Raw genomic sequence first — 24169 nt, 5'->3', positions numbered from 1 at the left:
CCCGCGCACCCGCCAGCGTGCTCTCTCTCTCTCTCTCTCAAACAAATGAAACCTTTAAAATTTTTTTAAAAACACAAAAACAGGGGCGCCTGGCTGGCTCAGTCGTTATGCGTCTGCCTTCGGCTCAGGTCATGATCCCAGAGTCCTGGGATGGAGCCCCGCATCGGCCTCCCTGCTCCACTGGGAGCCTGCTTCTTCCTCTCCCACTCCCCCTGCTTGTGTTCCCTCTCTCACTGGCTGTCTCTCTGTCAAATAAATAAATAAAATCTTAAAAAAAAACACACACACACACAAAAACAGGCAGGAAAAGAGGATAAAAAAGGGAACAAAGAACAGATGGGATAGATAGGGAAAAATGCCAAAATAGTAGACTTAAACATCATCATCAATATAATTATATTAAACACAAATAGTCTAACTATTGCAAGTAAAAAACATCAATTCTCAGAATAAGTAAAATTTTAAAAGGCCCAACGATATATTGCCCTTAAGAAATGCACTTTAAATACTAAAAACAAGTTATAATACAAATAATAAGAGAGCTTTAATGGCTAGATTACTAACAAAGTGGACTCCAAGAGGACTATAAAGGAATAAAGAGGGAAATTTTGTAATGAGAGAAATGTCAATTTTTCAAGAAGAAATATATCCCAAATGTGCAGGCATCTAACAATAAAGCTTCAAAATACATGCAGCAAAAACGGATATATCTAAAAGAAGAAACAGACAAATACAGAATTATAATTAAAGATTTCAGCAGGCCTCCTCTCAGCAACTGATAGAAAAAGTAGACAGAAAATCAGTAAGGTATAGAAAACATGAACAACACTATCAACCACCATAACCAAACTGACATTTATAAAAATAATAACAGTAACAGTAACACACTCAACAGAATACACAAGATTTTTAAATGCACATGGAACATTCACTAAGAGAAACCATATGCTGAGCCATAAAATAAGTATCAATTTTATTAAGGTTTTATTCATTTATTTGAGAGAGAGAGCACATGAGCAAGAGAGCACAACCAGAGGGGAGCAGCAGAGGGAGAGGGAAAAGCAGACTCCCCACGGAGGAGGCAGCCTGACGTGGGGCTTGATCTCAGGACCCTGAAATCATGACCTGAGCCAAAGGCAGCCACTTAACCAACTGAGCCACCCAGGCGCCCCAATGTATTTTTTAAAATTGAAATTTCTCAACAGAATTAAATTAGAAAGTCACAAAATACCTAAAACACCCCCTTTACCCCACAAAATCTGGAAATTAAATAATACCTTTAAACAACACATAAGACAAAAAGGAAATCACAAGGGGAAGTAGAAAATGTTTTGAACTGATTATGAAAGCAAAATATACAAAAATGTGTGGGGTATAAGTAAAACCGTGCTCAAAGAGAAATCTGTAGCTTTCATATTTATAGTAGAAAGAAAGGTGTAAAATTGCTCCAAACTTCTCCCTTCAGAAGCTAGAAGTATAAATTAAACCAAATATAAACTGAGGGAAGAAAATAATGAAAAGAGAAGAAATGAACAAAATACAAAACAGACTAACAATACAGAAAACCAATAAAGTAAAAAGCTGTTGTTTTTGTTTTGGTTTGGGGGGTTTTTTTTGGTTTTTTGTTTTTAAAGATTTTATTCATTTATTTGCGGGGGTGGGGGGAGCACAAGCAGGGGGAAGGGCAGAGGGAGAAGCAGACTCCCCACTGAGCAGGGCAAGCCAATGCGAGGCTAGATCCCAGGACTCTGGGATCATGACCTGAGCTGCAGGCAGATGCTTAACTGACTGAGCCACCCAGGTGCCCCGTTGTTGTTTTTTTAATCAATAAAACAGACAAACTTCTCAAAGTTAATCAAGAGAAAGAAAAGACAAATTACCAGTATCAGGAATGAGAGAGGAAGAATTACTTCACATCCTAAAGACACTGAAAAGATAACAGAATTATTATAAACAACCTTATGCCAATAAATACAACTACTTAGATTACATGGACAAATTCTTTGAATTACGAAACTAAACCAAAAAATAAGTTAAAAATTTGAATAGCCCTATATTTATTTAAAAAATAGAATTCATAATTTAAAACCTTCCTACAAAGTATTCTCCAAGGCCAAGATGGCTTCACTAGTGAATTCTATCAAACATTAAGAAAGAAATACCACCAATCCTACACAAATTCTTTCAGAAAACAGAGAACGAGCTAATTCCCAAATCATTTATGAGACTAACATTACCAACACAAGACAGACACTGTAAGAGAAGAATTCTACATGCCAATCTTTCATTAACATATATTTTTAAAATACTAACAAAATATTAACAAATCCAATCCAACAATACATGAAATGGTAACACACCCTGCACATGGAGTGTATCTTGGAAATTCAAGCTTAGCTGAATGAGTCCAAAAGCCCATCAATGTAATTGAATCAAACTAGTTCAAAAACCCATTAACAAAATCCCCCATATTAACAGAACAAAACCTATAATCATCTCAATAGATGCAGAAAAAACATTTATCAAAATCAACCCTATTCATGGTAAAACTAAATAAACCAGGAATTAAAGGGAACTTCCTCAACCCAATTAAAAAGATGTTCAAAAACTACAGCTAACATCACAATTAATAATGGAAGATTGAATACTTCCCACCTAAGGTCAGTAACAAAGCAAGGAGGTACATTCTGCTATTCAACTTTGTACTATAGGTCCTAACCAATGCAATAAACCAAGAAAAATAAGTAAAAGGCACAGAAATGTAAAGATATAAAACCATGTTTATTCACAGACATCATCATGTACATTTACAAAACTTCAAAGACTTTACAAAAAAGATACTACAACTAATAATTGAGTTTAGGAAAGCTGCAGTATGTAGATAAATATACAAAACTTAATTGTATTTCTACATACTAGCATGAAAAAGTAGAAAATAACGTTTTAAAATAATGCCATTTAAAACAACATTGAAAAATATGAGCTACTTATGGATAAAGTTGGTAACATGTGTTCCAGACCAGTATACCAAAAACTATAAACAATGTTGATAGAAATTAATAACCTAAAAAAAAAAAAAAATGAAAGATAGACCATGTTCATGAACTGGAAAACCTAAAATTGTTAACAGATCAATTCTTCCCAATTTGATCTACAGATTCAATGAAATCACAATAAAATCCCTGCATGATCTTTTCTGAAAAACTGAGAGGCTGATTCTAAAACTTACACTGAAAAGCAAAGTACCCAGAAGAGCCAAAACAATTTTGAAAAAAAAAAAAGCTGGAGAATTTGCCCAGACTTCAAGACATACTATACGGGCGCCTGGGTGGCTCAGTCGTTAAGCATCTGCCTTCGCAGCTCAGGTCATGATCCCAGGGTCCTGAGACCGAGCCTCGGGCCCCCTGCTCAGCGGGAAGCCTGCTTCTCCCTCTCCCACTCCCCCTGCTGGTATTCCCTCTCCCGCTGTCTCTCTGTCCAATGAATAAATAAAATCTTAAAAAAAAAAAAAAAAGACATAAAATTTCAGGAATCATAATAGTGTGGTATTGGCATAAGAGACATACAGATCAAAGGACAGAATATAAAATCCAGAAACAGGGGCGCCTGGGTGGCGCAGTCCTTAAGTGTCTGCCTTTGGCTCAGGGCGTGATCCCAGCGTTCTGGGATCAAGCCCCGCATCAGGCTCCTTCTCTGGGAGACTGCTTCTTCCTCTCCCACTCCCCCTGCCTGTGTTCCCTCTCTCGCTGGCTGTCTCTCTCTGTCAAATAAATAAATAAAATTAAAAAAAAATTTTTTTAATCCAGAAATAAACTTATGCATAAACACAGACACATTCATCCAATATATTCAAATGATTTTTGACAGAGAGGCCAAGATAATTCGAGAAAAGCACAATCTTTTCAACAAATAATGCTAGAACAAGATACCTACATACCAAAACAATTTCAACCCCTACCTTATACCACAAAAGAAAATTAACTCAAACTGGATCACTTGATCACAGACCTAAACCTAACAATTAGAACTATAAAACTTCTGAAAGAAATCATGAGAGAAAACCTTTTTGACCTCAGAATCACAATTAGAACTCTCATATAACTGGTGGAAATGTAAAACGATACAACTGTATCGTAAAAGTTTAACAGATCTTTATAAAGTGAACCCTATGTTTCCCACATGATTCAGCAACTGCACTCCTATTTACAGAAATAAAAACGTATGTCCCACACAAAACCAGTACAGAAACGTTCATAATCACCAATAAATGGATGAGGAAGCAAATTGTGGTATATCAATATAAGAGATTACAACTTAGCATTAAAAAGAATAACCTATTTAAACAATAGGAAGCCTGGCAGAGATGACTATATTCTGTATGATTCCACTGATTAAAAAAGAAAAAAAGTCTAGAAAAGACAAAATGAATCTATACTAACAGAATAGTGGTTATCTGGAGATGGGGGTGCATCACAGATGCTTTCTATTTTGATTTCAGTGGTGGTTTCACATAGGTATACATTTGTCAAAACTCATGAAACTGTACTTACTTAAAATGGGTTCACTTCACTGTTTGTAAATTATTCTCTATAATCAAAACTTTATGTACTAATGGATGAATTCATGAAAAAAATCTCTCAAAGAAAAAAACCTATTTTTAATACAGTCAAAATACCATCTTGCTCATCTCCCTACGAATCTCTTTTAGAAGGTATGCAATGTTTTTAAAAAAGTTATTTCCATGCCTAAGTACATCAGAACACTGGTTAATGATTTATATTTATTAACCTTACCTAAAAGAGAACTCTTGTGAAATTTCTGGGAACTGAACTATTTAATGAAGTTCATTAGTGACACTAGGATGATTTCTTGCCCAACTGCAATAACAGACTATAAACAATAATTTCTATCATTTTCTCTGTACAGCAGACATGTTACTTAGCTACCCAAACATGAATGGCTCCTTCCTCCACAGTAACATACAATCTATATTACTGAAGCAAACAACGTGCTCACTTTCCCAGGTATGGCTAGAAGTGTTATAAGGAACTTAGTGGAAGTTTCCTTAAAAAGGAGGAGTTAATTTTGAGTTAATTTTTTTTGTGTCCTTTCCTACTCCTTCCAATCTAGAATGCCACCATGATGACTAGAGTTTTAGAGTTTGAACCACCATCTTGGACAATATGCTACTACTTATGATAAACTAAGGATGAGGGAGTAACAAGAAAAAGCCTGGGACACCTGATGACTGAGAAGCAAACAAACCAGTTCTTAAAATGCCTGCCTCCAGGATGCTTACATATAAAAAAAGAAATTAATTTCTATCTTATTTGTCTAGTTTTTAACACACACATGATTATGGTACTACAGTAAGTCATTTTTGATGTGATCATTCTAGCTTTTTTATTTTTTTAAAACTAAAAGACCTTTAGTTAGATGACAAATTTTTTTAAAAAGATTTATTTATTTGAGAGGGAACACAAGTGTTGGGGGGGGGGATCTCCAGCAGACTTCCTGCTGAGCACAGGGCTCAATCTCACTACTGCAAGATCATTTCCGGAGCCAAAATCAAGAGTTGGATGCTTAACCTACTGAGCCACCAAGGAGCCCCTATAAGTTGTTGGTTTTGGGGTGTTGTTGTTTTTTTTTTGAGACTACACAGTTACCTAGGTTTTTATCTTGCCCCAGTCATCGATCAAAACAATAAATTATCCTACTTTTTCATTTTCCAAATGATTCCTCAATTTGGAATAAAGCAGTCTAAGAGAAAAAATCTATCTCCTTATCTGTGGGAAGAAATTTTAAGCTGCATTATTACTCCATTAATCTCTGATGAAACTTTAAAAAAATGTAAACTGTATTATCACTCCATTAATCTCAGGCAAATCTGTATGCTCCAGTGATTTCTACCTTCATGCTTGCACTATATTATATCGTCTACATTGTTAATTTTTAAAAGGTTCAGAAAAGAAAGAGACCAATAATGCTTGGAATAGCTAGGAGGAGCTTCACAGAAGCCCTTCAAGGATTTAGATAGGAGAAAGAAGAGTATACAATTCGTACACACTGGTTAAGTGCGTTTAGGCTCTGAAGTCAGTGACAGCTCCATCATCTTCTGGCAGTGTGACATTGGTTACATTACTTAAAATTCTTGCCTCAGTTTTTTTATCTGAAAAACGGGAACAGCACTACCTCATCAGGACCCTGATGAGAAAACGCATGTAGCTGGCAAGCAACTAGACAGTTTATAACATTTAATAAGCACTTTTAGGAACAGCAAAAGCTCTAACAATGTGTATGACAAGTAAGATCTGACTTGAAATACAGATTCCTATTACTGAATGACTGGAAATTTTAAACAGGAAAACAAAAAGGCTTTTTAGAGATTAAATGCTTTTAAAAAATAAGAAAAATCACAGAATATGCATACCCATGTGTATGAAAAGATGCTCATAACCTCATTAGAGATAAATAACTGAAAACTAAAATACTGAGATATTTCTTACACAGAGTAGAAAAAAATTTAAATAAGTTTCCTTAGAGGCAAGGACAGAAGACATGGACATTTATATACTGCCCACAGGAATGTAAACTGACACGTTTTTTAAAAATTTATGGCTATAACTATCAAAATTTAATGCATAACCATACTAATTGAGGAAAAAAGTGAACTGATGTTTCTCACAACTGATGGTCAAACAATAGTGCATCCATCCTGTAATGCAGAATACCGTTTAAAAAAACACACAGGAAAAAAATGAGGTATATCTAAATTTGCTGACTTTAACATATCTTCAGACAGTATTAAGCAGAAAAAGCATGTTACAGGAGAAGCTAGAGAATTATGCCCCATGATTTTTTAAACTATAAATATGCCCATCATCAACAGAATGCATAAATGGGTGTAGGAGGGAATTATAAGTCCACATTGTTAGAATGTAGTATTAAACTAAAAAAGCAAGTTGCAAAAGAATAAAGTATATTCCATTTATAAAAAACTCAAAAACATGCAAAACTATATATACACACATCTTAAACATACATAATTAAAACTTTTTTAAAAATACAGAAAGAGGGATGCCTGGGTGGCTCAGCCGGTTAGGCGTCTGCCTTCGGCTCAGGTCATGATCCCAGGGTTCTGGGATGGAGTCCCGAATCGGACTCCTTACTCAAAAGGGAGCCTGCTTCTCCCTCTGCCTGCCGATCCCCTTGCTTGTGAGCATTCACTCTCGCTCTCTCTGACAAACAAAATCTTAAAAAAATAAAGTAAGAAATTAAAAAAAAAAAATACAGAAAGATAGGGGCACCTGGGTGGCTCAGTCAGGTAAGCATCTGACTCTTGATCTCAGCACAGGTCTTTATCTCAGGGTTGTGAGTTCAAGCCCTGTATCTGGCTCTACGCCCAGCGTAGAGCCTATTTAAATAAAAGAAAAAAATACAGAAAGATAAACATAAAATTCAGGATAACCGTTAACCTCTGAAGGGAGAAGGAAGAATGGGAAGGGAAGGGCAGTACAGAACTATGCAAACGATAAAATGTTCTTTTTCTTACTCAGGGTATTATTAGGCACATGGGTGTTCACTGTGTCATGAAGATTCTATGTGATTTATACATACTACTTTTATGTACTCATATTTAATAAAAATAATTTTGAAACTGCGTGTGTATATACGCTCACAAACATATGCAAAAGAAAAACTCCAGAATGATGAAATTAACTACTAGTAGTTACCTCCCCACGGGGGCAGGGAACCTTCATGTTTTATTATTTGAATATTGTTTCACTTTGAAACTAATTACATAATTTTTATTAAATATATAAAATACATAACTTTTAAAATCATAACTAAAAAACTGTAACCACATGGAAAATGTGTGAGTGAATTCAGCTGAATGAAGAACTATATTTATACTGTGATTACCTCTATGTACACAAAAAGGGAACATTAACAAGAATGGAAGAGCTAGGGCAAATTTGATCTAATGGACTGTTTTCATTTTTTATAGTTTTAATTTCTTGGAAGTTACATTTCTTGGAAATATTTTGTATTTCATTAGTTACTACCTCACTTGGAGAGAAATTAAAGAAAAATGACAACTGCAAGAAAGCCAACTCTCCACCTTCAGGGTAGCCAAGTGAAAAATCTACCCACAAGGGAAGGCTGAATGAATTACAGCCAATTGACAATGGATAGCACACGCTGCGCCAGTAAGTGCACTCAAAACAACAGGAGAGGATCCCCACCACACCGAGGAGATTACATCAAAGAGTTGTGAAGTGCATACGTACATTGTAGCACTTTCACTGAGAACTGGCACTGCCAAGTAAAAATGCAGCACAGGCAGCGAAGGCTCCACAGCCCAGGGAGCCCAGGAATGTGCTGAAAAGGGAAAGGAGTATGGAGGCACCAGCAGAGACGGACAGAGGAAGGGAAAACTTTTCCCAAAATGTGAGGTAAAGACATGACATGGCATAACAATCACACTCTGAATACCTATAAAAATATTGTACAATCAGAAAGCTAAATGCTGAGGGAACAAAAACAGAATGCCAGGAATAAAAATTTAAAGGAACTCTAAATTAGAATGAGGAAGAGGTACCAAAGACACACACTGTTTGGAGTCTTCAGAAATATCTTCTCTAGGGGCGCCTGGGTGGCACAGCGGTTAGGCGTCTGCCTTCGGCTCAGGGCGTGATCCTGGCGTTATGGGATCGAGCCCCACATCAGGCTCTTCCGCTATGAGCCTGCTTCTTTCTCTCCCACTCCCCCTGCTTGTGTTCCCTCTCTCGCTGGCTGTCTCTATCTCTGTCAAATAAATAAAATAAAAATCTTTAAAAAAAAAAAAGAAAAGAAATATCTTCTCTATTCTATCCACCCTACCAATTCCTACAAATTGGCAATTTCCACAAAGGCAAAAAGAAAAACAGGGTTACAAGTCTATTTCCTCCTCCTACCAAAAATACTACCAATATGAAATGTAACCAAAACCTTTAACTAAAAAACTCAATGAAAACATCCCGAAACAGATTTGCAGAGAAAATATTTAATGTGCTTCTTGAGCTTACTGCTATTAGAAACAAAGGCTCTTCGTAATAAAGGCTATGTAATAAGCCCACTGCTGTTAGGGTTCTACCCCCTACCCCAACCTCTATTTTCTTTCTTCCTGTCAGGGTTTTTTCATGCCCATTTCTGATCATGAAAGTTTCATGAGCTCTTCCTCTGCCAAAATATTAATTCCACCTCCAACCACCACCATCACCACCCACACCTCTCCAAAGGCCCTTTTCCATCTACCCTACTAGCCTTGCCTTCTCCCTTCTTCCCCACATTTTTTTTCCACTCCTCCTTCCTCTTATAAATCTCTCAACTTGAGAGAGAAATCTTCTCACTGCCTCAAATCTTTCCTGAAAGCAGGCAGGTTATAGATGCTAATATTTGTTTTTACTTTTTTTTCCATCATCCCCTGCCTTTTTGCCCCAAGATCCTGTCCATAATTAATTTTAAAACTTTTTGAGTTCTGTAGGACTTAACAGTTGTACCTCCACAGTATCACTTGATCCATTTATCTCTTTCCACTCCTACTAACCCTGCATGATTTCTCACATCTAGACTACTCAGGAGCCTTCTCTCTGCCTTTGGTTTCTCCCTATTACAATCTACACTCCACAGAGCCCACATGAGTTTTCTCTCAGAAACGTAAATCTGATCATGTCATTATCCTCCTTAAAACCCTTCAGGCATTCCCCCGGTGCATACAGAATAAACTTACGGCTTCTTCATGCCATCCAATCTGGCATCAAACACCATCTTTCAGTCTTGTCTCCCCTCTATTAAAGACTAGGCGTTAAATAAAAAATTTATCTAATGAAATAATAATTGACAAGGATGTCCAGAAATGTTGTTAGATGACTTATGTTTTATTTATGTAATTGACAAACTTATTCATCTCAACCATACATTACCACTGAAATCAAACTTCTACAAAGTTCTATCCACATAATTTATTAAAACTAGGTTGAGCAGTTTAAAACATTTCTACTTTCAATTCCAATATTAAAATGTAAGGTGGATCACAGGAATCTAAATCAATAGTCATTTTCTAAAATGAATGTTAACATATATCACCAAATTTCTCAGAGTTTCTGGAATATGTTAAAGTCAGCTCCTTGGATTCTTAACAGTGTATCACACCTACCATATGAGAAAGTTTGGCAACAAACTAAAAGCTCCTTTAGAAGATAAGTGCCTCCCTTAGTGAGTTTCATTCATTTTTCCATCTAGATATTCCTTGAGATTACCAATACCAAAACAAGCTATTTACCTTAACAGAGTCAGTAGAAAACTTTCCTAAGAACAAGTAATACTTCTTTTTCAGCTCATATTTATAAAATTTACCAAAGTAGCCAGTTTATTAGCTTAAACATATCAAAATATGAGTTCTTATGAGAATCATTCCACTGTTTAATTAAATGTTATAGGATCTTGCAGACAGATTCAAGAATAGCACCATCTGTCTGGGTTACAAAGCTCAGTTTCACCATGGTATCACCAAACAGCAACAAAATATCATTTTCATACATATCTCTCTCAAGTAATTTATAGACACATAATGACTTTAATCTATTTGGGATCAGGACACTTGATTCAATCCACACAGATGATTACATTTTGTATGTAAACCAACATACTTTAAAAAATGTTTTTAGTAAGTAAAGTTTAGTTAAGAACTTATATTTGAAAAGATAAATATTTACAGTCTTCAGCAGCTGGGATGTAGATTTATGCTCTGATATAACTTCTAAATGTTAAACTGCTCAGGTGCTTTATAAATCTGTAAAATTAAAAAGTGCCTGTTGTTGTTGAAAATAATTACCATGTAAGTAAATGTTCCTAAAATATCTATAGCCCTAAGATTATAACACCACATTTTTTGAAAGGACTTCAATTGCGTTTTTTGTTTTTTTTTTAGAGGGGGGAGGGAGGAGGAGAGGAAGAGGGAGAGAAAATCTTAAGCAGGCTCCACACACAGGACGAGTCCGACATGGGGCTCAATCTCACAACCCTGAGATCATGACCTGAGCCGAAATCAAGAGTCCAACACTTTACCAACTTAGCCACCCAGGCACCCCTAAAATCCTTTTTTTTGATGTGAAAAGAACTTAAACAGAGAATTATAAATAAACTCATCCATGTAATCTGAAGAACATAAAAATAAAGCTAACTGAGAAAAATTTCATTATATTCCTGAATCCAACATAGAAAATACTTGCCACTGCAACTTGAATCTAAACAATACAGGCATGACTATTAAAGTACCCTCTACACCTCCCCTCCACTGAACTGTAAGGTAGACCACAAAAAAGTGAAATTCCAAATACATATGAGTGCTGTTTGTCCTAATCTTCACCAGTGGAAGAATTGCTAGAGAGCATTTATGAAATACGAGATGGCTTACTAGGTAGTCTCAAATGAGTAAACCAACAGTAAAAGGCAAGGTAAAAACTTTAGTCTCAAACTTTCTGCTAAAATCTTCAGAGATTATCTCAACAGGATATTTTTTTTATTTATCCCAAGGCTTTTCTTAATGATTACTTCAGTCTCACTAAAAATGGACCTCAGGATGGTATTTGACCTTTGCTAGACAGACAAGGTACAACTTTACAATGCTATTCAATTCTACTCCTTTATAATTTGCCTTGGTCCCCAAAAAGCAAAAATCCCACCTCTACTTAATTTGTCCCAATATCCAGTCTTACCAATTAATATGCCACTAAATTCACCTTCACTGAAACTGTCTGAAAACAAAATACATTGAACCACTAGACTCAGAACCTGGGAGGCAGCTGCATACGAGCAGGGCAGGAATTCTTGGCACACATCTACAATGTACGTATGCCATATATCCAAAAGTAGAATTCTTCCCAGGGTTTTTGCTCATCGTCAGTAAGAACCCCATCATAAGGTACTAAAGTGATGACTTGGGCAACAATTTAGAGCAAAAAGCAGAACACAGTAAACTACAAAGAGAGAAGAAAAGACACTAACCAAAGAGGCATCCTTTAAAATAAGATTTTCTGGAGTGGCTGACTAAACTCTAAAAGCAATTCCAAAGGAAAAGAACCAGAAAAATACGGACAACGGCACTGATATTTGATACATTTCAAGGAGGCTTACTTTGAAGAGCACTTCTCATTTGGGCAGATGTGTGTCGATTCTAGTATAACTAGCTCAGAATTAGCTTTATGATTCTGAAGTGTACAAATTAAGAAGATGACATCTGACCTACTTAAAATGACCACTGAAGGAAAATAAAAAAAAGATGGTTGATTACAACAAGCATATGAAGTAAAATGTAAAAATTTTAGCTACTTTTTTAAAATTTATTTAGGCTCAAACTCAATATATTTAATCTTTGAATTTGAAAAAAAAAAAAAGGAAGATTGTCCTCTCTTCCTTCACACTTAGTCAAATCTTACATCCTCACATCTTTGATTTGAGGGGTCTTACTCTCTTCTAGCACTAACCCCAGACATCGCCTGGGTTCTTGCTACCAACTCCCACCAGACTCCTTTCATCAACTAACAACTTTCCTTCTATCTTCCATCTTTTCTTTCTGCCCCTCAACTATTGTTGCTAAGTCCACAAACACAAATGAAGCTCTTGCATTCTAAAAAATTTCCTTCAATCTACCTTTCAATCTCCTTTCCTCCCCACTCCCAAATCCCTGCTTGCCTCACAATCAAGCCTCTTCAGCTGAAAAGTACCATTCATTCATTCTGCAACCCACCAGAATCCAGAGTCTATCCTCAACAGTCAAATGTAATGATTTCAATGAAGTACCCAGCCATCCAAATAGCAAACTTCCTCATGTTCCACTCCTTACCTCTTCCCTTCAAGGTCCACTATGAAAGCCTCCAAAAATCATGATTATTCTCTTTATTTTTATTGCAGAGAAAGCAAATTATAGTCGACTGTAAAGCACATATAACACATACATTCATGACTTAAGCGTCTAGGCTTCATGAGAAGTAATCCTGGACCGAAATCTAATTTTGTTTTAAATGCACAAAATTTAAAGGAGGATGGGTTACACAGTTCAACAATTCTAGTTTGTCTATGTAAGAGAGCAATCCTAGAAAGGCTTTTAAACACATTATTAAATGTAATACCATTTAACATACTTGTTTTTCCTCAATTCATTTCTCATAATAGTTTCTATATCATCTTGGATTATCTCCTGCTTTTAGTTTCATATCCCATCTGCTCATTTAAGATGCACGTCTGTCCAGTTTCTGAAATATTTGTCACTTTAGTCATTAGCATTTTGCGTAATATAGCACTGTGTTTTTTTTAAAGTTCAGAACTGAATTATTTTAGAAAACTGATTATTTTAACATCACCATTTCTTAATCCAAATTGGCCTGCCCACACTTCAGATTTTCCACCTAACAAAAATTAGATTTCAATAAGTTTTTTAAGACGTTATTTATTTATTTATTTATTTATTTGAGAGAAAGAGCACAGGGCGGGGGGAGAGAAGCAGACTCCCCACTGAGCAGGGAGCCCGAAATGGGGTTCAATCCCAGGACCCTGAGATCATGACCTGACCTGAAGGCAGATGCTTAACTGGGTGAGCCACCAAGCACCCCAGATTTCAACATTTTGTAATTTTTTAAAAGGAAACCAAGAACCAAGACCATAAATCAGAAGTGTTCTCCTACATACTTCAGTAAATATTCTCAAGGACAGACTCAAAGAGTTGTCAACTGAGCTTCCAAAGAATGTCCTTTCCGCTCCTCTCTAGCAATTCCTTCAAGATCGTTTAAAACTCCTCTTCCGAGTTTTTCTAGCTACAAAGTCCTATGCTATCCGTTAGTGATGCTCTTCCTCTGCACTTATAAAATAGCATCCTAGAAATTAAATAGCACATGTAGGTCTTTTTTCCCACATATCAAAGCATTAGCCCTTTTATAAGACCAAGCCAGATTCTAATCACTACTGATGTATATACATTATTCAAAAATGAATTCTGTAAGTCCTAAATTTCACAAACATAACATATAAGAAATTAACATTTCTAAATAGTTTATTGGCTACCCCAGCCAATCTCACACCCAATTCTTTTTCATTTCATTAGGGCTCAGAAGTCCTAATTTACCACACAAAATAACAAGCAGAAACCTTATCTCTGGTGGTGAGTGAAGGAAAAAAGGTAAGGGAAGAGCTAAAGGACAAAGAAATATAAAAATCTTTTCCTGATGACATCAGAGGACCTGCCACTATTCTCAAAGTTTTAATAAAAATGTATCAAAGAGGAAGCAGGAAGGGAAGGGAAAATTCTTCCCATGGCGGGGAGGTGGGGGGCGCAATCTGCACCTCTCAACACTCTCTTCAAGCCTCTCTTTCTGACAGCAATCCTCTCTCCAAGGCCTAGAAACGGGCCTAGGTGCTGGGCTGTCCTCACTCCCCCTGACTGCGGCCAAGAAGGGTTTTTAGGGAGTGCCTGCTCTGATTGCCAGCACTATACAGTCAGAGGAAAGGTGCTCCCAACGTTCTAAACAGGAAAAATAAATATAAGTTCATTCCCATAAAAATGTTGCCATAAATAACATAAGTAATCAAGTACAACACAACATAAATAAGCTAACAATCATTTGTAGCAGCAGAAGGCTAAGTCTTTACGTGGAAAAAAACCTCAAGAAATTACTTTTTTTTTAATATTTTAGAATGCTGAGGAACACCTACATGTAAAAGTCTACACCTCTGGATAAAAACTTAGGACTTTATTCATATTCCACTTGACTAATACAAAAACTACCGCTGGGGGTGGGGGAATTCACTCCTTCAACAAGGTCTAAACAATATTTTTAGATGTTGCTGCATTATTAAATGGAAAACAGAAATTAGCCAGTAGTTGAGAATATATACTTTGTTCAAAACATAGTAAGGGTTGTGACATGTGTGTCAGACTAAAACATGATTTAGTCTTTAAGAAGAAAAAGATATTTATTAAGTACTATTTCTGACGTTCCCTGAGACAAATCTCAAAATGTTAATAGAACTGCTATTTAAAGTTCAAAGAGCACTATGGAGCTGCCAAGGAATTAATAGCTTAAACTACCAAATAAGAGCCACAGTTCAATTTCCAGGCTCAGCCAGCCATAGCTTAGGGTTGGTACAGCAAAATCACTCAGCACATTAAAGACACAACCACACAACTGTAAATCATATATACAAATGAAAAACTGGAACATCCTAAGATAAAATTCAAGTTTTTCTTCTCAATAATGGCTTATTTATGAGGAAAGATACAAGAACAATCTAATCTCTTGCTCCCCTAAAACAAGTACAAATATAACATAACTGCCATACTTAAAACAACTAATTTTGCCATTGCAACTTCCTAGTGAACTGCCTAGGGCTACTCTCTGACTTGAGTTGTAATTTGTTAGAAGTCTACCTATTAAAAAACATTCTCTAGTCTCTCCTTAAAAGGTACTCAGAAATGATCTTTTGTATTTCCTGCCCTCCCTATTTCCATCAAGTTTACTGAAGGAGAAACTGAGGCACATAACCATAAAGCAACCAACCTGATCTGACTAGTTAGTCACTAATAAAAAGTGTGAGTACCACTCAATTTTCCCCGTTACCATTCACTGCCCATTATGCTGGGCTAATGAAAAGTAATCCTAAACTGAAGGCTGAGCAAAAGCCCTACCGTACACCATAAAGAATGAAAATGAAGGAATTCTAGATCAAGCCCCAAACAAAATCTCCAACAGGTTCCAAAATCTATAGGCCGCCTACCACACTACAGAAAACTAAATACTAACTAAATTCCTATTCCTTTGATGTATGATAAGTACACATCTCTTGATCAGTTGGAATTCTCTTTTAAAAAGGTTAGAACTCACCTGAAATACGAAATATTACCAAGCCACAGTACATATGGCCTAGAAAATATATATTCAGAATACAGAGCTACAAATCTAAATAAGTTCTCAGAAGAACAACATAATTATGATCAGGACCTAAATGAGCAATGAGAACTCCCTTAGGAATAAGATAGAGAAGAGAATAGTTGTCCAGTAATTCATTCATTCAACAAACAGTTAATGAAGGCCTAACTATTAAAGAGAATGCGAAGATGATACAGACAGGGTCACTGCCCTACAAAACCGCATGTGCTTATCACAGGTACATAGAAGAAGGTACATACACGGAGCAAGAGTGACTAGTTCTGCCAGTGAGAGTCAGGGAAAGCTTCACAGAGGAGGTGATATTTGACCTACTTAAAGGATGAGTAAGATTGTGCTAGGCACATATACACATGCAAAAAGATAAAAAATAATTTAAAAAGAAAAAAAAAAACTAGGAGCTGGTTCCTGAGTTAGATATACATATGTTTTTCCCTGTTTCTCTGTAGGACATTAAAATTCAATCATGAGAATTGCCAACACAAAATGTTTTTTCACACCAATTATACTCTTTTGAATACTCTACTTATTAGCTCTCAAATTAAACCCAGATGGATTTAATCATCTTTTCTATTTAATGAAATAATGTAGAACTCTATGAGGAAGCTTCATGTGTCTTACACAAAAATACTTCCTCAGAAACTTATCAATGCCCTCTGGGGGGAAAATAAAATCAAAACAGTTTTCATGCAATTTAATACACCCTTTTAGATGATCAATCTTTGAAATTCCCACTCAATATTATAAAAATTCTATTCACAATTATATATTTTATTTAAAATAAATCATTTCCTCAAATTTAAACATCAAATGTCTTAAAATATATCCAACTGATGCAGTGATTTAGAACAAATTATGACCCAACTATTACAGTAATGAGATCTAGTGATGAATGAGAAAAGAATATTTACCTGCAAGTTTACCTAATTCTCTTTATCTTCCCCTTTCCATTTCTTAGGTTCAAGTTACAAATCTAAACTATGCAAAATAAAGACACAAATGAAATTTTAATATAATCAACTCAGGAGGTTCCTTCAACAGTAATGGAATTTCACTGTACTGGAAAAAGTACAAAATGTAGAAAGCTGTCAACCAGGGCTCTGTACTATTTCACAGTAGTAAAAATATAGTTTTAATAGGATCCTACCACAATTCACCAAGAATAAGAAAATAAACATTCAGAAATATATGTAATAAACCAGAGTATGGAGATGCCAATGACATAACATTTTCCCTTGGACACAACTGATTCTAATTCTCATCTAGAAAGAAAGAAAAATAAAAAGTCATCTTTCTTCTTTTTTTCCAGAATCGAATCCAAATGTACTCTGAAAGACGTTTTATTAGCTCAAAAAAGGAAAACAACTTTATTCCAACAAACACAACTAAAGCATGCTAACACAAATGCAAGCAAAACAGGCACTCCTAAAAGAAGACTATGATAGCCAATTTATGGGGATAAAATCTAATCTATAGTACAAATGATTTTTAAAATTAAAGAATAAAAACACTGTAGTAGAGTAAGGGAACTGTCGGAAATAAACACCAACCACAACATTTTCAATGAATTTAAAAATTTTATATCAAATAAGAAAGGACACAAAACTTTGTTGATGTACATAAGTGACTTTATACTAAACAAAAATTGGGCACGCATACATATTTCATTCATGCAAATGAGTCTGAATTTACAATTCCTCGTTTATGTTAATATTTACCAAGATTAATGGAAAATCATCTCCCCTATGTAATGAAGTGAATTCCCCCAACAGAACAAAGCTAACACCTTCAAATCTTTCAAATAAACAATGAAAGCACATACTGTAAAAGGAAATTATCTGAACAGGATCAGAAAGAAGTTAAATGATTCAAGAGGGAAAAAAAGTTCTAAATTCCAAGAACACGTTACAAATATTGATTAGTTCCAAAACTCTAAGTAAGTCCTATGAAACAAACGTGTGTGTATGTGTGTGAATTTTTTTTAACCATACGTCACAGCACATTTTTAGGCTCATTACCTCACTTTGCAATTCATTAAATATTATTTCTCAAAATAGGAATGTTTAAAAAAAACAAAATAGGAATTCTGGTGGCCAACACTACGCAACACAAATAGTTTATAAAGCAGATTACATTTTAAATAAATGGCACCAATAACAATGTTGCAGAAAGTTTTTTTCTCGGGGCGCCCAGGTGGCATAGCGGTTAAGCATCTGCCTTCGGCTCAGGGCGTGATCCCGGCGTTCTGGGATCGAGCCCCACATCAGGCTCCTCCGCTATGAGCCTGCTTCTTCCTCTCCCACTCCCCCTACTTGTGCTCCCTCTCTCGCTGGCTGTCTCTATCTCTGTCGAATAAATAAATAAAATCTTAAAAAAAAAAAAAAGTTTTTTCCTCAATTTTAAACAAATACCTGCAATGCACATTTCAGTAATAATAATACCCAATATTCAACCATATTATTAATTTTCATAAACGCTGATCTCTCTCACTGGCTAGTTTCTATGAAATAAACATTACCCACTTTCAGAAGAAAAAAAAAAACACAGTGGTACCTTCTACTGCTGAAGGAGGGAACATTATTATTCTATCAAAAATAAGTCAAATCATTTCAGAAAAATATCTAGTCTATCTCTGAATCAAACTTCTGACAGTTGTACTAACTGTTCATTAAAAAAAAATCCAGATAAGCAATCTTTTTACTATTGAGTTTCATCTCAATATTAAATAATCTGGCAAACATAACTATAGAATGTACCTATCTTTTGCAAATGGTTGTCTTAATTTATAGCGTATAGTACAAACTGGTGACAGAGTATCTTCTTTATTAATCTCAAGAGTAGAGGAGATCTCTGAAAGTGTTTGAGGAATACAATTAACTCACAATTAACAAGGCTAAATTAACAGTGAACAAAAAAAGATGAATCCATTTTTACATACCTAATTAATATAATCCACTACTATAACTTAATGTTACTTAAAAGAATGCCTTAAGAGATCTTTTTTCCAAATAAATGCCTGATACAATCATGAAAAAAATGACCAAAACATTCCAAAGAAAATGCTAAGCTATATAAGCAACTGGGATAACTCAATAAACACTTATAGTCCTAAAGGCACCCCCAGGCCTTCCTTCTCACAAAGAAGAAGAAAGAGTCCCAACCTAACTTCCTCTCAATGAGCACTTCAAGCAGTAACACAGCAACATTATTTTGCAGCATGCAAGTCTTAGGTATATTATTTTCTCTTTAAAATTATGAACTCATCACACGTACAAATGGCTCTTTAAAACGGTCCAGTAAACTGCTACACTATGCCTTAAATTGCTGTCTATTATGTACTTAAAAATATTTACTAGCAATTGGAGGTTAATACGGCAACTATTACCGGGTGGCAATTATTGCTATTAAAAATATATAAATACTGTAACACCATGTGCTACTAACAACAAAATGCTAAAGAGAAAACATACGTTAGCAAATTATAAATATTTTCATTAAAGAAAATAAACCATCCTGTAAAATGATGCTTTAGGTTTAAATACTAAAATTGGCAATTGGGATGAAAAAATACCCTGTGTATGTATTTTGGCACTTGAGAAGATGAGAGAAATCATTTCCTTTTGCTCATTTTCAACTTAAAGCCCTCCCCATTTGGTTCTATCTCAAAAGAATAGATCCCAAAGTTTCTATATTTACAACTATCTTCCCTCTCTGCAAAAATATAAACCTCTCAAGAAAAAAGAGAGAACAGGTCAACAACAGATCACCTTAAAGCTGCATATACAGAATTAATGGTCCTCCATAGGAAGTATGTACTAATTGTGTATGTGTTTCAATTCAGGGAGGGAGAATTTGCTGTCATCACGTAGTTACCCCGTAGTCAGAAAGATTCTAAGCAAATAAAACAACGTGAAGGTGGAACACACATACTTAAGAATTAGATCGCCCCATCTCGAAGAGTATATACTTAAATCTAGTTAAAGAACACAAAATCACTTTCCTCCATATGATCTCAATAGAGAAACAAAACTAAAGAAATATTTCTATCTGGAAATTATGTCTTCCGTCAAGGGTGAGTTGACACACCATAGGGTGCACTGTTACACTTTCCAAAAAGACAAGATTTAACACACTTAACTGAACTATAACTGAGTGAATTTATAACAAGAGTCTCCCAGAAATGTGATGAACAGCATGAGAAAACAGTTTTGAGCCACAAAGGTAACAGCAAAGCATGTACTTAATGCAGGAGCTATGAATCTCACAACAGCAAGAATAAGAAATACATACAATCACCCATATCATACACATACAAGCGCATTTTTTACGTTAGGAAGTGGGGATTGGGGGGGTGACAGAATTTGGGGACTCTGATACCATGCAGCAGAAAATCAGAAAGCAAAACGAGAACTAACAAAAGTCTTAAGGCAGTTGATTGCACAATCTACTTTTGCTAAGCCATAATGAACACTTCAAGGTAATAGAAATTGGGTGGATCATTAGTGTGGTACAGAACTTTAATCTCTAGTTTATATTTCAATCCACATTAATATGAGTATATAGGTAAATTCTCTATAAACAATACTTTTCTCTGCTCAAAAAAACTGCAGGCCAAAAAGAAAAATACATGCTATTATTAATCACATAAGAATTCTTGTAGTACATGCTTTATTTTAAACAGGAGATGATTTTATCTCCTTTGGAATTAACTATTCTATACAATGTACTTTAGACAACATATTTTTAATATTCTAGGTTCCTGCTGTATCTGATTTTGAAGGAAAACTCTTCATTTGGAATGAGAACTTTACATTATCTGAGGCTGTTTAACTGATTCTCAATTAAAAAAAAATAGCACCTTATCCACCCTCCATATACGAGAGAATGTAGACATTCTACAGTCCTTTAAGAAAAAAAAATGCCAACCCATGAATTTCTTCAGTTCTGCATTTCAAAGTTGCCACCTAATGAGTAATCCTATACACACATGCATACACACACACACACACACACACTCAATTCCCAGTTCAAAAAGGTTGAGGAAATACCCAAAGTACAAACCTCTAGTCAGTCATAAAACAAAATCTTCACCTATAAAATTGCTTGTTTCTCCAAAAGAATCTCAAGCATCTTATCTCTTTAACATTATCATCACTACTTGAGCTTTAAAAAAAAAAAAAAGATAAAAGAAATGATATATCTTAAAGGCTGGCTACACATATGAATATAGTTTCATTGGTCTATACAATCTACTGTATATAAATTAGCCACATATACACAAAGTCATTATCAGTCAGAATGATATATGGTAATTTCGGGGCTCTCTCCTCACTAATATTGGTCTACTTGGTTATTTTAATTACCTGTTAAAGTGTCAATGTGGTCACCAGCCACCAAACAAAAACCATTTTAAATACCCCTTAATCAATATGTTTGCTAATCTATTAAAGTCTCTCAATCTGATGCTAAATGATATTCTGGGGGAGAGAAAAGAGGAGGCAAAATGAATTCTATTTCCATATGTCAAAAGATCAAGGGAAAATTCTCACAGTACAAAAAGGAAGAATTGAAACTTATAACTGAATTTTAAGATTAAATACCTAAATAAAAATGTTGGAAGAAAAAACTGACCTGATCTATATACTATAGTGAAAGCACAGATACTATGTCACTCTGTCTTTGTGGGTAAAAATCACGTGTTTTGATGTTTTCTATCTGCATACGGAAATATTTAATAAAATAGCACTTCCATTTGAAAAGTTGGCAAGAATGTGTATTTCTCCACTAGTCTCAAAGGAAAAAAAAAGCATCTATGCCTACCCATAATTAAATGTAACTAATTACAATTTGAACACTAAATTATTTATCCAGTGTAATTGTAAACAAGGATTAAAAGGAAATAATGCTTCTATCTATTGCAGAGGTTACAGAAAACAATTTCCAAAATGCATGCTCTCCAAAGGCAGTCCCCCCAAAAAGGGTACATAACTTAAAATAAGTTGGGTTTTTTAAAGGCTAAATTAAACAAACCGTTCGGCCAATTTTCCAATTATATTCTACGCTTGAAACATAATTGCCTTACATCTGTTTACAAATCTTTGCTCAATATTTAAACAAATTCGTAGTCTCCCGGGCACATAGCTATACATACAGTAACTCATGCACAAAGCACATATTTAAAGACCACGCACTGCAATTATTAGCCTAAACGCCAGGTTTAACAAGGTGAATGTTTTCAGAGCTAGGTAATACGACCCAATAAAAAGCAAAGATGGCATTTACCACCAAATGTCACTGCCACCGCCAGGAAAGAGTTGCTGGAGCCCTATACATTTTTAATTTCGATGAATCTAGACGTCGTCGTCGGGTGCCAGGCTTCCAGGAGAACAATTGACACCCTAACTGCTTCAAGATTAAGGCAGGCGATTCAAATCCGAAGGAAAAGTTGTCAATTATCAGAGAGAGAGCGCGAGAAAGGCGAAGGCAGATAAAAGCGATGTTATCAAACCGCCCAGCTTGTTGCTTTTGTGTGTGTGTGTGGATTCGTTGTTAGGATAGAGAAAACAGTTTTTAAAAGACACAGGAGGAGAGAAAGAAGAAAAAGCCTTCTCCACCTTCCGTCGGCTCCGTGCAATGGCTTTACGGCTCTCCAGCGTAGTAAGCCCCGAGAGGCAGGCGGCTGTCGATGTTTACAATCGCGGGAGCTTCGGGTGCAAGAGTCCTTTACTGACACAATCGCATTCAATCAACTGTTTTCGGGCGAAATTGCAGGTGTCATTATGGAATTTAAAAAAAAAAAAATTCAAAAGGCGGGCGGGCGGACAGCCGATCCGACAAGGGGGGAAAAGGCTGCTTATCGCGGGCGCGGGCAGCACAAGGCAAAGCCTTCCACATTTAGGAAAAAAAGGGGGGAAAGGGGAGGGGAAGGGGGGTGTGATTGCAACAGAGGGTGGGCGTTCGAAGTGCGACCCAGAATCCGCAGCTTTGAGACTTCCACATGCAAATTCCACGCCGAGCGCCGCGCTCACAAATGATTTTTAAAGAGCCAAATAAACACTGGATGGGATCCAAGGCGAGGGAGAGACGATCCAAAAGGGGGAGAATCGGCGAGAGGCGAACGGCGGGGAGAGGCGAGGGAGGGGCGAAGTCCCGGCGGCGGGAGGAGAAAGTTGGTCGGCGGCGGAGGTCGGGGACCCCCCCCCCGGCTCAACCCCCCCTCCCCGCAGCCCGGCTACTCACCAGCGAGAAGAGGTTGGAGTGACAATCCTCCAGGCTCGCCCCGTTCGCCACCCAGTTCGCTGCCGCAGTCATGATCCTCCGCGAGCCCGGCCGCCAGAGCGGGGCATGTCTGAGCGAGGCGTCCGAGGCGAGGCCGGGCCGGGCGGCGGCGCCTCGCCGGGGAGCGCGGGGCGGCCGGGCCGCCGCCGCCGCCGGGGGAGGGCGCGAGGGCCGGCGGGCGGGCGGGAGGCGCCGCGGCGACGCCGCGCCGGGGGCGGCGGGCCCGGGCCGACGGGGGGGTTCGCGGCGGCCGCGCGGCTCCTTCCTGCTCGGGCGGCGGCGGCGGCTCCCGCGGCTCCGGCGGCGGCGGGGGGCGCTGTCCGCGCGGCCCGGCGCCCTCCCCGCCTCTCAGGGCCGCCGCTGCCTCCCGGACCGGCGCTGCGGGCCGGCCGCCGCCTCCGCCTTCCCTGTTCCTCAGCCGCTGCCGCCGCCGCCGCCTTGTTTATCTCCAGCCACCGACTCCCCCTCGGCCCCCGCCGGCGCGTGAGGGGAGGCGAGCCCCGGAGCCGCCGCCGCCGCCTCGGAGCCGCCGCCGCCGCGGAGCGCGAACTCGCGAAGGGGGGGGTGCGGACGAAGCCAGCGGGCGACCCCGGCAGCCGAGCGACGTCCCCTCCTTCCTCTTCCTCCCCCACCCCCCCCTCCTCCCCAGTCAGCCTCGCTTCTCCTCCCTCCCCGGGCTCGCTCGCTCTGACAGCAATGGCGGCCGCCGACCGCGGCTCGGCCCGCCATTGGCTGGCGCCGCGTCACGTGACGGGCGCCGGCCGTGGGGGGGGCGGGGGGCAGGCGGGGGAGGGGCCCGGAGCGGCGGCGGCAGCGGCAGCGGCGGCGGCTCGCGGGCGGCGCTGCTGAGCCGAGCGCTGCTGGAGCCTCCGGCCGGGAGAGGGAGGAAGAACGAGAGGGAGAGAAAGAAG

The 24169-nt window shown here is 37.7% G+C and overlaps 1 protein-coding gene across 3 annotated transcripts in view; it reads right to left on the bottom strand.

Moving 5' to 3' along the window:
- The window catches only part of MED13L (mediator complex subunit 13L), a 297747-nt gene extending 274394 nt beyond the window's left edge, over nucleotides 1-23353 (bottom strand). For all 3 annotated transcript variants that reach the window (XR_015722325.1, XM_045776132.2, XM_045776142.2), the window contains exon 1: nucleotides 23220-23353. Coding sequence is in view for 2 of the 3 variants with exons in the window: in XM_045776132.2 (XP_045632088.1) it covers nucleotides 23220-23291 (72 nt within the window). In the remaining variant the exon portion in view is untranslated. The remainder of the gene's footprint in view (nucleotides 1-23219) is intronic.
- Between the last annotated feature and the right edge of the window lie 816 nt (nucleotides 23354-24169).

The sequence above is a fragment of the Ursus americanus genome, chromosome 30 (assembly GCF_024610735.1).
Source record: "Ursus americanus isolate L20-20 chromosome 30, mUrsAme1.1.p, whole genome shotgun sequence".
Taxonomy (NCBI): Eukaryota; Metazoa; Chordata; class Mammalia; order Carnivora; family Ursidae; genus Ursus; species Ursus americanus.
The sequence above is the reverse complement of the archived record's forward strand: the minus strand, read 5'-3'. Positions and strand labels throughout refer to the sequence as shown.